The sequence below is a fragment of the Stegostoma tigrinum genome, chromosome 23 (genome assembly GCF_030684315.1).
Source record: "Stegostoma tigrinum isolate sSteTig4 chromosome 23, sSteTig4.hap1, whole genome shotgun sequence".
NCBI classification, from domain to species: Eukaryota; Metazoa; Chordata; class Chondrichthyes; order Orectolobiformes; family Stegostomatidae; genus Stegostoma; species Stegostoma tigrinum.
Window position 1 is genome coordinate 8,072,537 of NC_081376.1, and position 14,389 is coordinate 8,086,925.

General features: G+C 42.8%; 1 protein-coding gene across 1 annotated transcript in view; it reads right to left on the reverse strand.

Annotated features, from left to right (window-relative positions):
- Positions 1 to 3,643: 3,643 nt before the first annotated feature.
- gfer (growth factor, augmenter of liver regeneration (ERV1 homolog, S. cerevisiae)) overlaps positions 3,644 to 14,389 on the reverse strand; it is a 20,434-nt gene continuing 9,688 nt past the window's right edge. The window contains exons 2-3 of the mRNA XM_048552696.2: positions 11,434 to 11,645; positions 3,644 to 8,011 (exon numbers count right to left, since the gene is read on the reverse strand). Coding sequence (XP_048408653.2) covers positions 7,849 to 8,011; positions 11,434 to 11,645 — 375 coding nt within the window. The 3' untranslated portion in view covers positions 3,644 to 7,848. The remainder of the gene's footprint in view (positions 8,012 to 11,433; positions 11,646 to 14,389) is intronic.

Consider the following 14,389-nt stretch of genomic DNA (forward strand, 5'->3'; position numbering starts at 1 on the left):
TGTGTGGAAACTTTCAGAGGAAGTGGTAGGGTCAGGTACAGTTACAACATTTGCAAGTCATTTGAATAGGCTTATGATTATGAGAAGTTTGGAGGGATATGAGCCAAACACAGGCAAATGGGGCTAGTTTGATTTGGGAAGCTTGGTCAGCATTGAGGAGTTGGACCGAAGGGTCTGTTTCTGAGTTGTATGACTAAGTCTATTATGTGGCATTTTATCAAACGACTTTGAAAATTTTCTTGTAACTGTACCTTCATCAATAATAAACTCACTAATGACCTCAGACTTGGCCTCCTCCTTTGTAGTTTTAAACAACCATTGCCAATCTGTTCTCATCGCGAATCTGTTGTTTTCTAGACAGACATCGATAGCAAAGATGATTCTCGATAGAAGTGAGAGAGACAGGGTAGTTGTCACGGGGAACTTTAACTTTCCAAATATTGATTGGGAACGCTATAGTTCGAGTACGATAGATGGGTCAGTTTTTGTCCAGTGTGTGCAGGAGGGCTTCCTGACACAGTATGTAGATAGGCCAACAAGGGGCGAAACCACATTAGATTTGGTACTGGGTAATGAGCCTGGCCAGGTGTTAGACTTGGAGGTAGGTGAGCACTTTGGCGACAGCGATCACAATTCTGTTATGTTTACTTTAGTGATGGAAAGGGATAGGTGTATATCACTGGGCAAGAGTTATAGCTGGGGGAAAGGCAATTACAATGAGATTAGGCAAGATTTAGAGAACATAGGATGGGGAAGGAAACTGCAGGCGATGGGCACATTAGAAATGTGGAGCTTATTCAAGGAAAAGCTCCTGTGTGTTCTAGATAAGTATGTACCTGTCAGGCAGGGAGGAAGCTGTAGAGCACGGGAGCTGTGGTTTACGAAGGAGGTGGAATCTCTCTTCAAGAGGAAGAAGGCGGCTTATGGTAGGATGAGATGTGAAGGCTCAGTTAGGGCGGTTGAGGGCTACGAGGTAGCCAGGAAAGACCTAAAGAGAGAGCTCAGAAGAGCCAGGAGGAGACATGAGAAGTTGTTGGCGGATAGGATCAGGGTAAACCCTCAGGCTTTTTATAGGTATTTAAGGAATAAAAGAATGACAAAAGTAAGATTAGGCCCAATCAAGGATAGTAGTGGTAAGTTGTGTGAAGTCAGATGAGATAGGGGAAGTGCTAAATGAATATTTTTCAACAGTATTCACTCTAGAAAACGACAATGTTGTCGAGGAGAATACTGAGATACAGGCTATTAGACTAGGTGGGATTGAGGTTCACAGGAAGAGGTATTAGAAATCCTACAGAGGGTGAAGATAGGTAAGTCCCCTGGGCCGGATGGGATTTATCCTCGGATCCTCTGGGAAACCAAGGAGGAGACTGCCGAGCCTTTGGCATTGATCTTTAACTCGTCATTGTCTACGGGAATAGTGCCAGACGACTAGAGGATAGCAAATGTGGTTCCCCTGTTCAAGAAGGGGAGTAGAGACAAACCTGGGAATTATAAACCAGTGAGCCTTACCTCAGTTGTTGGTAAAGTGTTGGAAAAGGTTATAAGGGATAGGATTTATAATCATCTGGAAAAGAATAAATTGATTAGGGATAGTCAGCACCGTTTTGTGAAGGGAAGGTCATGCCTCACAAACCTTATTGAGTTCTTTGAGAAGGTGACCAAACACGTAGATGAGAGGTCAGCAAGGCGTTCAATAAGGTTTCCCACAATAGGCTTTTGTACAAAATGCGGAGGAATGGAATTGTGGGAGATATAGCAAATTGGATCGGAAATTGGCTTGCTGAAAGAAGAGAGGGTGGTAGTTGATGGGAAATGTTCATCCTGGAGACCAGTTACTAGTGGTGTACCACGAGGGTCAGCGTTGGGTCCACTGCTGTTTGTCATTTTTATAAGTGACCTGGATGAGGGCGTAGAAGGATGGGTTAGTAAGTTTGCATACGACACTAAGGTCGATGGAGTTATGGAACGTGATGAAGGATGCTGTAGGTTGCAGAGAGACATAGATAAGCTGCAGAGGTGGGCTGAGAGGTGGCAAATGGAGTTTAATGCAGACAAGTGTGAGGTGATGCACTTTGGTAGGAGTAACCGGAAGGCAAAGTACTGGGCTAACGGTAAGATTCTTAGTAGTGTAGATGAGCGGAGAGATCTCGGTGTACATGTACACAGATCCTTGAAAGTTGCCACCCAGGTTGACAGGGCAGTTAAGAAGGCATACAGCGTTTTAGCTTTTATTAATAGAGGGATCGAGTTCCAGAACCAAGAGGTTATGGTGAAGCTGTACAAAACTCTGGTGCAGCCGCACTTGGAGTATTGTGTACAGTTCTGGTCACCGCATTATAAGAAGGATGTGGAAGCTTTGGAAAGGGTGCCGAGGAGATTTACTAGGATGTTGCCTGGTATGGGGGAAGGTATTATGAGGAAAGGCTGAGGGACTTGAGGCTGTTTTCATTAGAGAGAAGAAGGTTGAGAGATGACTTAATTGAAACATATAAAATAATCAAAAGGCTGAGATAGGGTGGATAGGGAGAGCCTTTTTCCTAGGATGGTGACGGCGAGCACGAGGGGGCATAGCTTTAAATTGAGGGGTGAAAGATATAGGACAGATGTCAGAGGTAGTTTCTTTACTCGGAGAGTAGTAAGGGAATGGAACGCTTTGCCTGCAACGGTAGTAGATTCGCCAACTTTAGGTACATTTAAGTCATCATTGGATAAGCATATGGACGTACATGTAATAGTGTAGGTTAGATGGGCTTGAGATTGGTATGACAGATTGGCACAACATAGAGGGTCAAAGGGCCTGTACTGTGCTGTGATGTTCTATGTTCTAGACACTGATAAAAGTTTCCACTTGATGCATAAGACTTAATTCCATCCAATGGAGATGTAAGTTGGCAGTGTTTACCCCCCCAACCACTGCCTCAGTCTGTGTATCACTCTGGGCCTAGACAGCTGTCTGCCCACAACAGTGATAGAATAGGTGTCATCAGAATAGCAAGCAGTTCTTTAAAAGCAGGGGAGATTTATCTATTAAAAAACAGCCTGTCCCACAAAGTACACTGTCAGGCAGGCAATAAACAGTCCCCAGTTGACAGCTGTTCAGATCATGGCCTGAATTATCACAGGCTGCCAGCAGAGTGAGAGGGGGAAAAGTGGAGAGAAAGGCCAACAGAATATTAAAAATCCTTGGGCAAGTATACATTAGCAGGTCAAGTAGTTATATTTCATTTCATAAAATAAAAGAGCCATTTGCTTATTGACTGAGTAGCAGCATTAAGTTCCTTGCAGACTGTGGGCGCCCTCTGCTACTTCAGCAGGTTCCACTGGCAGGACTGACTGGTGAGGAGTGAATGTGCACCGGGGAAGTGGATGCTGCTTGGCCTGCTGTGTTCATCCAGCTCTACACACCTTGTTATCTCAGATTATCCAGCATCTGTAGTTCCTACTATCTCTGGTAGTTTTAATTACTTGATTGTTGCAAAGTTTCTATTATCACAGGATCAAAATTTTGCAACTTGCTGCCTAATAGCAATGGGAGAAGACCTCAGACTATTGTCGTTGACCGGAATTTTACCTATCTCCTTCTGACAGAGATGAGTCAAATGCCAAGGACTTGTTGAACATTATTTATTTGTTTCCAGCTAATAAATAAATATAATCATAAGCGACACTGACACATTCAATAATTTCCAAGACATCTGCTAATGACATGGGATATGAAGAAATATTCTTATTCATTTTCACACTCAATAAACAATCCAAAAATGTGCTCACAATTAAGGTGACATAGGACTTGTTCAAAAAGGAGCAGAAATGAAAGCACTTCTGTCATTATTTCAACAGTTGTAATTTCTCATCCCTTTTAATTATTTAAGGTAGGTCTCCTGTTCATTGGTGGTAGTTTGGTTACTAAGGAACCATCTGCATAGGTGAAACAAAATTATTACAATAACTACATCACACAGCCTATTGTTACGATCATTCATGAAATAGAAACTGCTCAGCAGAAAATTTATTTAATCTGCAATACTTTGAGTGAACAATTGACTCTGATTAAATTTCCAACATGGTCTTCCTCTTTGAGTCTTCAAATCATCATTGTCAATCTGCCTAACGAATAAATTCTGTTTTCCTGTTGCTGTAAAAGCTACTACCAACCAATACAACCATTGTTTCCTCTGGTGGAGATTTCATTTTTAATTGTGATTACTATGAATTAAATATGACAAAGAAAGGATTTTTAATGTTATGTGAGCTGTCTCCCAGTTTCCTATAAAGATGAGCAAATGCCAACCCAAAACAGGAATGCAGAAATAAATACATAGTTTTAGATATAAAATATTCCATTACCATTGTTGCATCAAAATCATGACTAATAGTACTCTGGGTGAAACTGTCCAACAGTCTGCAATGTGGGATGGCCAAACAACACCCTTGTCAGGAAGACTTGGGTGTAAGTATTACATTACACGAAGCATGACCTTTTTTTAAGATATAAAAACCTTCTGAAATGTATATTGTAGGAATGAAAAAAGAAACTAGGCAAGACAAACCCTGCAAAACAAAAATTGGAGGATTAAACAAAAAGAACAAAATGGAATCAAATGTAATTGAAGGCTGTTGAACTCAACGTTGAGTCCAGAAAGCTGTAGAGCGCTGAACTTGTTCTGGGTTATGTTGTCGAGTTTATTCAGTTGAAAACCCCATTTCACAGTTGAGCATTTACCTTTCCTATTTGGCACAACTTAATACAGCAATCCAGAAGGGAAAAAAAGACTGATCTCCCAACTCAGAACAAAGAGCTGGTGACATTCAGCTTCAAAATATGTCCCAGACATGGTCTTAGGATATATACAATACAGCTATATAGGCCACGTAAATAAACCTCAAAGAGAGATATCCAGATACACCCAAGGGAAGTGATGGGGTTATGAAGAATTTAAAGAGAGCAGTCAATGGCTGTATGTTTGAGGCACAGATATTGGGGCTTATTTAAAAATCAGCTAAGTCAGGAAAAGAGTTGGTTTTCCAAAAGAGGAAAATCAAATAAAACTGTCCATCTGTTAATCTTAAATTCATAATCTAGCATACTAAATTTAAACAGCATTATTTCAATTGTTTACACCTCAAATCAAAATCTTGGAACAATGGTCTCATTGTAAGTAGCTGTTATTTGAATAAATAAAACCTGTAATTCTATTTTTTTGAAAGAACTCTCATTTGCTAAGATAGATTTTAGAATGGAAACAGAAGAAGAAATTGAGAATGTATTGGCTTTTATGCACTGGGTTTCTCTCACATCACACTGTACAGAATCTGATGTGACAGGTACATTAATAATTATATTGTTCATAAATAAAGTTAGTCATTTACAGATGGGCTACCCTTGTTTTTTTATATGACAAATTCAGAACACATACAAGGACTTTTTGCAAAAAAGTAAACATTCCGTCCAAATATTACAGTATGTTCAAGTATCACAGCAGTAACAAGAATTTTGTTTGCGTGCAACTGCTTCTATCATTTAGATTTTGTGCTCTCTTCTTCAAAATTAGCGCAATATTGAATATCTTACTTCGGTCTTTCTTAAACACATTGACTATTCAAAACTCTAACAAATTCCAATTGTAGGCTTATGATCAACATAGAAGGTACACCAAGATTAAAAAAGTACTTTTAAGTTGCTGCAATAAGAACAAGGTAATGCAGTGACTGAAGCCTAGTACTCAAGAATGCCATAGTATGGAGTGCAGAATGCCAAACCTTTCAGAACTTTAGCAACTTTGAACTCAGCAATAGTGAATTCCCTTAAATGATGGACCAGCATTCAAAATGGAGACTGACAGCTTTTCTCTCATGTCCTAAATTGGGCATTATAGTGAACGTCAATGAACATTGAGTTCCCACAATCTACTCATTTGATTTAAAATGGAGGGGCATGTATTTTTAACTGCACATTTTAGGGTCTCGTCAATATATCAATGGCAACAGTTCTTCAGGTCCCCCATTTTGCTTAGAACATTTAAATGCCTTCTCTACCACCAAGTCCAGTGGCAATCTCATAAGGTGTACTGTCTAAGCCAGTCAACGCCTTATGGTAAATGACCAACCCTCCTACACTTTCCTGCTTATATATTAGTGAATATATAAAACATAGGCAGACTATCACCTAAAAAGGTATACACAATATTATCAAACAGCACAGTTCCACTCTCAGTGTGCTTCAGGTACCGACTGAGGTGGTGCTCAGTTGTCATATTTAACACAGAGGTCAATTCAGCTAATCCATCAAGATAATGTGCACATACCTAGACTCAACACAACGTAACTCATGACAAACAAATTCACAAAATAATTACAAATCATTAGAAGCCTTTTAGCAGTTGAAAACAACATGCTATGCGTAATTACCAGTAAATAACTACAAGCTGCAGCATACACAGCTTTGCATATTTTTACAAAATAATTTTAAATTTTATTAATTTCCTGCACCCACAGCTGGGGATTCAAAATGACTGATTTTTAACATCCAGTGTGTTGCAGAGTGTACTTCCTCCCAGAAATGAAACTTTACGCCAACAGGATGCTACATACAGACCTTAGAGACACATTAAGTATGATCATTTAAAGAAATAATCTTTTGATAATGATTGATAGCTGAGTTTTTCAAACTCCCAATCCTAGCAGATACTCTACTACCAGCCCAGTTAAGTTGCATTTGTATAAATTTAGTGCAAATACCTTATTGCAACTTATCTGAGCTTTATACAAGTCCTCCATTCCTTTGTTTTAACATTATCCCATTATATCTGTACTGTCGTTCAGCTGTTAAGATAAGGTATAATATTCAGATGAAAGCCTCTGGAAGTGTAGCCTGTCAATAAGGATCATCTACTGTTTCATCATAAGGCATATTTCAGACATATATTCTCCAAGTCGTATAATTATTCAAAATCTTGGAATGAATCTAAAAATGTCTTTGATAGTTTAGAACTGTTAATGCAACGACAGGCAATGTGAAGTCGCTGCGATAGATGATAGGTGGTGCATAAATTGCACAATTCACATATTGCAATGTCTTAAAATTGCTTTTCATTGCAATCACAAACATATCTAATTGTAACACCAACATTAACTGTCACATATAATCCATGGAGTCCAAGACTAGGCTTGAAAATATATTAGTACAGATGTAAAATAGTTGCACAAAATGTCATTCTTTTGTGGAGAAAGAAACCTTATTCAATTGATGCAATTTGTTTCTGTTTGCTGTTGGTGTCATTTCACAGAGATCAGAATTACTTCATCCCAACTATTTCAGATTTACTAATGAATTGGCATTTTATAAATATCCTTTGACAGGTATTCCGAAAGCTAATTACCCAATGCTTGGTTTATTAGTGCTCAGCCAATCAAAGATATTTGTGATTCTCCCTGTGCCAATCTAACTCGGTATTACCTGTTTAACATCAAAATTAAACAAACATTCGAAATTATCACTTCATTTGGATGGCATTTTCAAATATCAGGAAGCAAGACTTTCCCACAGAAACAAATCACTATCCTGAAGCAACTGCACCCCCTAGAGGATAAAGAGATAACAGCAAATATTTAAAGTGAAATTATTCCATTACTGGTCTCCCATGTTTCCAGATCAGGGAGCACGTTGAGCGATCATCTGGGTAATTTGAGACTAGTGAGGCAAGAATGTAGAAATAAGTGGGGAAAATTAAGGTAACATATTCTGTAATTTCAACAGAATCGAACCGAGTAAACAGCATGTTTTCAAGATCAGGGAGAAAAATATCAAGTAGGTCAGAGTCAAAATAAAATGAGAACTTTTGAAAATCAATCACATGAACCATCTTTCCATCCATCCCTCCATCGCTCATCCACCTTGGAGCAGTCAAATTCTGGTTTTCCTATTCGTTTGCTAATGTCATTATGGAGAAGGCACATCCACTGCGAAAGTTTGTATCTGTTGCTGGTGTCTGGAGGCATTGTCTTCAGTCTATCATAGTGGAAGAACAAGACTAGCATCATGCAAGGATTCCAAAATAAGGTTTGCTAAATGTTTCACTGTGCAAAGTCTTTATGTCAATTGGCCTTGACACCGCTACACTGCATAGAAGCAATCCTGCAGAGCTTGCTAATATGAACCAGAGAACCACATCACTTTTTTTCCCAGAAGAACAGTACTGGTCAATCAAATCAATAATCAAACGAAAAGCAGTCACACTGTATCATGCAGCTCCCTTCCTGCCACCACCAAATTCTGAGCCACCAGCTTTTCCATTTATATAAAACACAACCTCTATTGGCCAAACGTCAGCCATCAGGCTATATCAAACAGCGTTCACCTCACAACCACTCAATTACCTCTCAAGCGTCAGCCTCCAACAAACCACATCACCCACAAGTTATTTGTGTGCATTTTATAAATGTAACTGTTTCAGGCACGCAGCAATCCCATCACACAGGTGCAAAGGATTCTGGACTCAAGGGGGTGGGCATGCTGAACCATAGCAGCAGTATTTTCCATTTGTTTTCACTGCCATTTACATTGCAGGGAGAGAGAGAGAGAGGGAGGGAGGGATGGAGGGAGGGGTGGGGAGAGAAACAGCCAGGAACGGGATTATTTTTGCCATCTAGCACCCAGGATCAGCCAGACCTTGGCATTCATGTCTATCAGTCACTTAAGGAAGCAGACCATAGATAAAGTGGCTATGAAAGCTTGAGATACTTGCCTTTGTTAGCCAAGAGTTTAAGAGTGGAAAAATTATGCCAGAACTGTATAAAATGTTGGGCGGACCATAGCTAGATTATTGTGTGCAGTTCTGAAATCTACATTATAAGAGGGGCATGAATGAACTGGAGAGGATGCAGAGATTTACCAGGTTATTGTCTGGGCTGCAGAGTTTCAGTCATGAGCGATTGGGCAGACTGGTTATTTCCCTTATAGCAGAAGAGGCTGAAGGGTGACATGATTGAGATGTATAACATTAGGGAGGGCAGAGACAGGAAGCAACTTTTCCCCTTGGCAGAGGGATCAATGTCTGGGGGTAACAGATTTGAGAGAAGGGCTACAGAGGGTTTAGGGGGATGTGAGGAACAACTTTTTCACCCCCAGGATGCTGGGAACCTAGAAGGGCAGGAAAGGCAGAAATCCTCATAACATTGAAGAATATTTAGATGTGCACTTGCAATGTAAAGGCATACAAGGCTGTGGGCCAAGTGCTGGAAAACAGAATTAGAGTAGTTAGATGGGTTTTTTTGACCAGACAGACTCAATGTGTCCCAAGGGTCTCATCTTGTGTTGTGGAACTCAATGACTCTAATTACTGCTGAGCAGACCTGTGTTGTTATCAGGGAAGATTAAATGAGCTGAACTGTGTTTGGCCCTCTGGTGGAACAAAGCATCATTTAGCATTTTGCAACAATGGTCACTGCCCTTCAGGAAAAGAGGGAGTGAGTGAAAACTGAACTGCAAGATAGCTGGAAAAAGCTGACATGACATCCATCTCACTCAATCGAGCACTACAATGTACATCCTTACTGGAACCCTCCGCTTAGTAGGGTTGGTGCTAGCCTAGTGATGTTACCAGGGAAGTACTAATCGAGACACTCAGGTCACATTCCGAGGAAACCCTGCCACAGCAGAGAGCAGAATGTGAATTCAATAACAAATCTGGAATTAAGAGTTGATTGCCTGGTACCCTAAAGTCCTTTAGGGAACCAGGCCATGGAGTGCAGCGGAGGCCAGGGCATTCAACGCCCTCAAAGCAGAGATCGATAAGTTCTTGATCTCACAAGGAATCAAGGGCTACGGGGAGTTGAAATGGCCATCAGCCATGATTTAAACGGCGGAGCGGACTCGTTGGGCCGAATGGCCTTACTTCCACCCCTATGTCTTATGATCTTATGGAAGGAACCTGCCATCCTCACCTGGGTGCGATGTAAATGTGACTTCAGTCCACACAGTAAATGATTGACTCCTAATGGGCAATTGCAATGCCCGCACTCTGCGAAAGAATAAAAACAAACCCCTGGCTTCCTGTCTTGGCAGACATCACTCGCCCACACGTCCACTGGCTGCAAAAATCTCAAGTTTGTTAAAGCCAGCCCTGCTGTACCTTGAGATAGTAAGAACTGCCGATGCTGGGATCAGAGGTAACACAGTGTGGAGCTGGAGGATCACAGCAGGCCAGGCAGCAGAGGAGCAGGAAATCTGATGTTTCGGGTTGGGACCCTTCTCCACAAGGAGTGATGATACCTGCTGCACCTTAATTGCTCCTTTGTGGTGACCTGTTCAACCTACCTCAGTGTCCAGGTTCCATTTCAACACCCCGTATGGAGTAGCCTCCCTGAACAAGATCTACCAGTGTTTGGGAACATGGGAAGCCTGTAATTCTACATTAACAAGTTCCTTCTGACAAACCACATTTGTTGAATGGCAGGCTTTGAACTACCATGGAGAGCGTAGTCCTTGATTAAAGACAGCTCGTGGCCTCTGTCCAGCCAACTGCACAGCTGGGATTTCAGTACAAACCCTTTGTACACTTGCAAAGAGATGCAAAAAAATGCTGCACATCCTGGAGGAGTGTCCCATCTTTTGGCTAATCACCTTGAACTCAGCAAACGAGGCAGTGATTGCTTGGCTCAAGAGATTTACATTCACCAAACGACCCTGTCAAATGTTTGCTTTTTGATTTAATAAACTGGATCAGGTTCTAGTGATGTGAATTTTTGCAAATTATATTAGACAGTGGAAGCAAAATATAAACAAAAAGCCAAATGAGCCTACTACAAACTTAGGTAAAAAGACAGGGAGGTAATCCTTCATAAAAATTGCGCAGATAAAACCATTAAATAGCTGAGAGGATAAATTAAATAACAGAGCAAATTAAAATAGGGATCACCTCACAGAATCCCAACAGTGTAGAAACAGGCCATTTAGCCCATCGCGTCCACACCAGCCTACTAAAGAGCACCCCGAGACTCCTACCCTATCCTCGTAATCCTGCATTTCCCAAGGCTAATCCACCTAGTATAGACATTCCTGGACGCCACAGGCAATTTAGCATGGTCAATCCACCTAAACTGCACACCACGCACAGAGAGGAAACTGATACAGACATGGGAGAACGTGCAAATTCCACCCTTGGTGACCGTCTGCGTGAGTTGAACCCGGGTCCCTGGCACTGTGAGACAGCAATGCTAACCACTGCCCCAGTTATCACAAATTATTTTGAGTATTTATGTTAGTATGTTGAGATTGAGGTTACAGTACCAGATTAACTTTTACCTTTTAATTAGCTTTAATGCTATTTTATTCCAGATTAGCCCGGGGAGAAATGAGCATGGAAAAGGTGGTGAAGGGATTCTCCCAATAACTGTGAAAACAAAATGCAAAATTAATTATGCAACACTGACCTGTGTCTCAAGTCTTCGGCACATTCCTCACATGGAAAGAATTTTGAGAACAAAGAAATGAACTGCTTCATGTCTTCTTCTTGATTATTGGTGGGCTTGTCTGGGTAATATGCCGCCATTGTATGTAGAAAAGACCAAGTACTCCTCCCGAGTTCCTCACGGTCTAAAGGGCATTCAATAGGACGTTCTTTATCCAGGTCTTCTGTAACGTTCTGTGGTGGAACAAGCAGAGCAAATCTAAGAAAAGAATTAAGAGCAATTAGGCCATTCAGCCCCCTCAAGCATGTTCTCCCCATTCAATGAGACCACTACTGACCTGTTTGTGTTTTGAACCCCACACTTCCATCTACTCATGATAATGTTTGATTCCCTTGTGTAGAAAGTAACTATAACTATCTCCACATTAAAAATATTCAAAGCCCAAAGCCCCACTAACATCCGAGGCAGTTCCGAACTTGCACAACCCTCAGAAGAGGATTTCTCTTCATCTCCATCCTATAACATTGACACTTAATTTTCAAATAGTGCTCTAGTTCTGGACTCACCTTTCTACGTCTACCATGTCAAGACCATACAGGACCTTAAATACTTCAAGTCACCCCACACTCTTCCAAACTTCCGTAGAAACAGGCCCAAACTGTCCAATCTTTCCTCATAAGGCTGTTTGGCCCGCTGAGTCTGTGCCAGTTAAAAACAACCACCTAACTATGTTAATTGTATCAGAGATAATGGGAACTGCAGATGCTGGAGAATCCAAGATAACAAAGTGTGGAGCTGGATGAACACAGCAGGCCAAGCAGCATCTCAGGAGCACAAAAGCTGACCTTTCGGGCCTAGACCCTTCATCAGAGAGGGTCTGATGAAGGGTCTAGGCCCGAAACGTCAGCTTTTGTGCTCCCGAGATGCTGCTTGGCCTGCTATGTTCATCCAGCTCCACACTTTGTTACCTAGCTATGCTAACCCCATTTTCCACCACTTGGCCCATAGCCTTGTATACCTTGGCATTGCAGGTGCACATTTAAATACTTCTTCAAAGCTACAAGGGTTTCTGCTCTACCATCCTTCTTGTCTACTGTGTAGATGGCCTGACTTATTTTACACATCAATCATGTACTCCCGCAGATTTCTCGGTGCCAAGGAAGGATAAAAACCCAGTCTAATTTCTCTTCATAACTGAAACTCTCCAGCCCAGGCAAAATCCTGCTAAATTTCCTCTACATTCTCTCCAGTGCTGTCATTTCTCTCCCATAATATGGATTTCAGGACTGCACACATTACTCTAACTGTATCCCATATGTCTGCTTTACCACTTTGTCTAATTGTCCCACTATGTTAAGGGATCTTTGGACATACTTATCAAGGACCCTCTCATCCTTGGTGCTATCCAGTGTGCCACCATTCACGTATTCCCTTGCCTTATCTGTCCTGCAAGTGTATCACCTCAGTTGCCCTGAATGAATTTCATTTACCACTGTTCAGTCCTTTTTTAAAAGTTCATTTACAGGATGAGGTCATCTCTAGTTAGCCAGTATTTATTGCCCAAACGTATTTCACACTTGCTCAGGCTACAAAGCAATGTTGTAAGCGATTCTACTCAACAGTGCATCCCTCCACGGTGAGCTCAACACCCTCTACGCTCGTTTTGAACAGAAAGTCAGTGAAAAGATGTTACCTGCCCTGGCAGTCTTGGATGCATCTTTACCACAGTATCATTATGGTCAACAGATTAGTCTTCTAAAGACACATTTTAAATGGTTTTCTTTGAACACTTTTGTTTATTGATTATAAAATATATTGTAAACGAGGAAAACATAATTTAACCAACATTCAAGATTGATGAATGGCAATGAACAATTTACTTGCTCCGGAACTTGTGCAGGAAGGAGTCACATTGTGTGCGTGGGCATGGCTTTGAAACGTGGGGATGAAAGCACAAGTGTATGCAGATCACTTGCAACTTGTCTCTAATTCAGAAGACTGGGATCAAGCTTCAGAGACACGGAATCGAGCACAACCTGAGGCTAACTACTGCACTGGAAGAGATGACATACCAAGGTCATGTGTGCATAAAAGATCTCATGGAACGAATTCGGAGAACAGGGGAAAAGTCCTCGAGAACGTTTACACTTAATGGCTCAAGAAACACGATAACATTACTGCAATGGTGCTTGTGAGAATTTGCTGTGCACAATTTATCAGCTGCTTTCCTACAACATTATAGTGACTTCAAATAAACACGGGGGCGGAGGTAGAACTCTTTGGGATGTCCTGCAGTCGTAAAGGTGCCAGAGAAATAAAGCATTTCCTCTTCTTTACAACGTCACTGATCTGGGCAGGCCAGTCAGTAAAGACACCACCGGCACAGACAGCTCCAAGAGACCAAGAACTAGGCTCTGTCTATTAACACTCTCCACACTCCCCCTCCCCCACCACCCCCACCTCCACCCCCCACAAACCCACCTCCACACCCCCCACCTCCCCACCCCCCGCCCCCACCTCCACCCCCACCCCCCGCCCCCACCCCCACCCCCCGCCCCCACCTCCACTCCACCCCCCCACCCCCCTTCCCACCTCCACCCCCCCACTCGCCCTCGCCCACCCCCCCACCCCCCACTCCCCCACCCGCCCTCCCCCACCCCCCCACCTCCCCCTCCCCCACCCCCCCACCCCCCCCTCCCGCCCACTCGCCCTCCCCCACCCCCCCCTCCCGCCCACTCGCCCTCCCCCACACTCGCCCTCCCCCACCCCCCCTCCCCCACACTCGCCCTCCCCCACCCCCCCTCCCCCCCACTCGCCCTCCCCCACCCCCCCCACCCCCCCACTCGCCCTCCCCCACCCCCCCACCCCCACCCCCCCTCCCCCCCCCACTCGCCCTCCCCCACCCCCACCCCCCACCCCCCCTCCCCCCCACTCGCCCTCCCCCACCCCCCCACTCGCCCTCCCCCACCCCCCCACC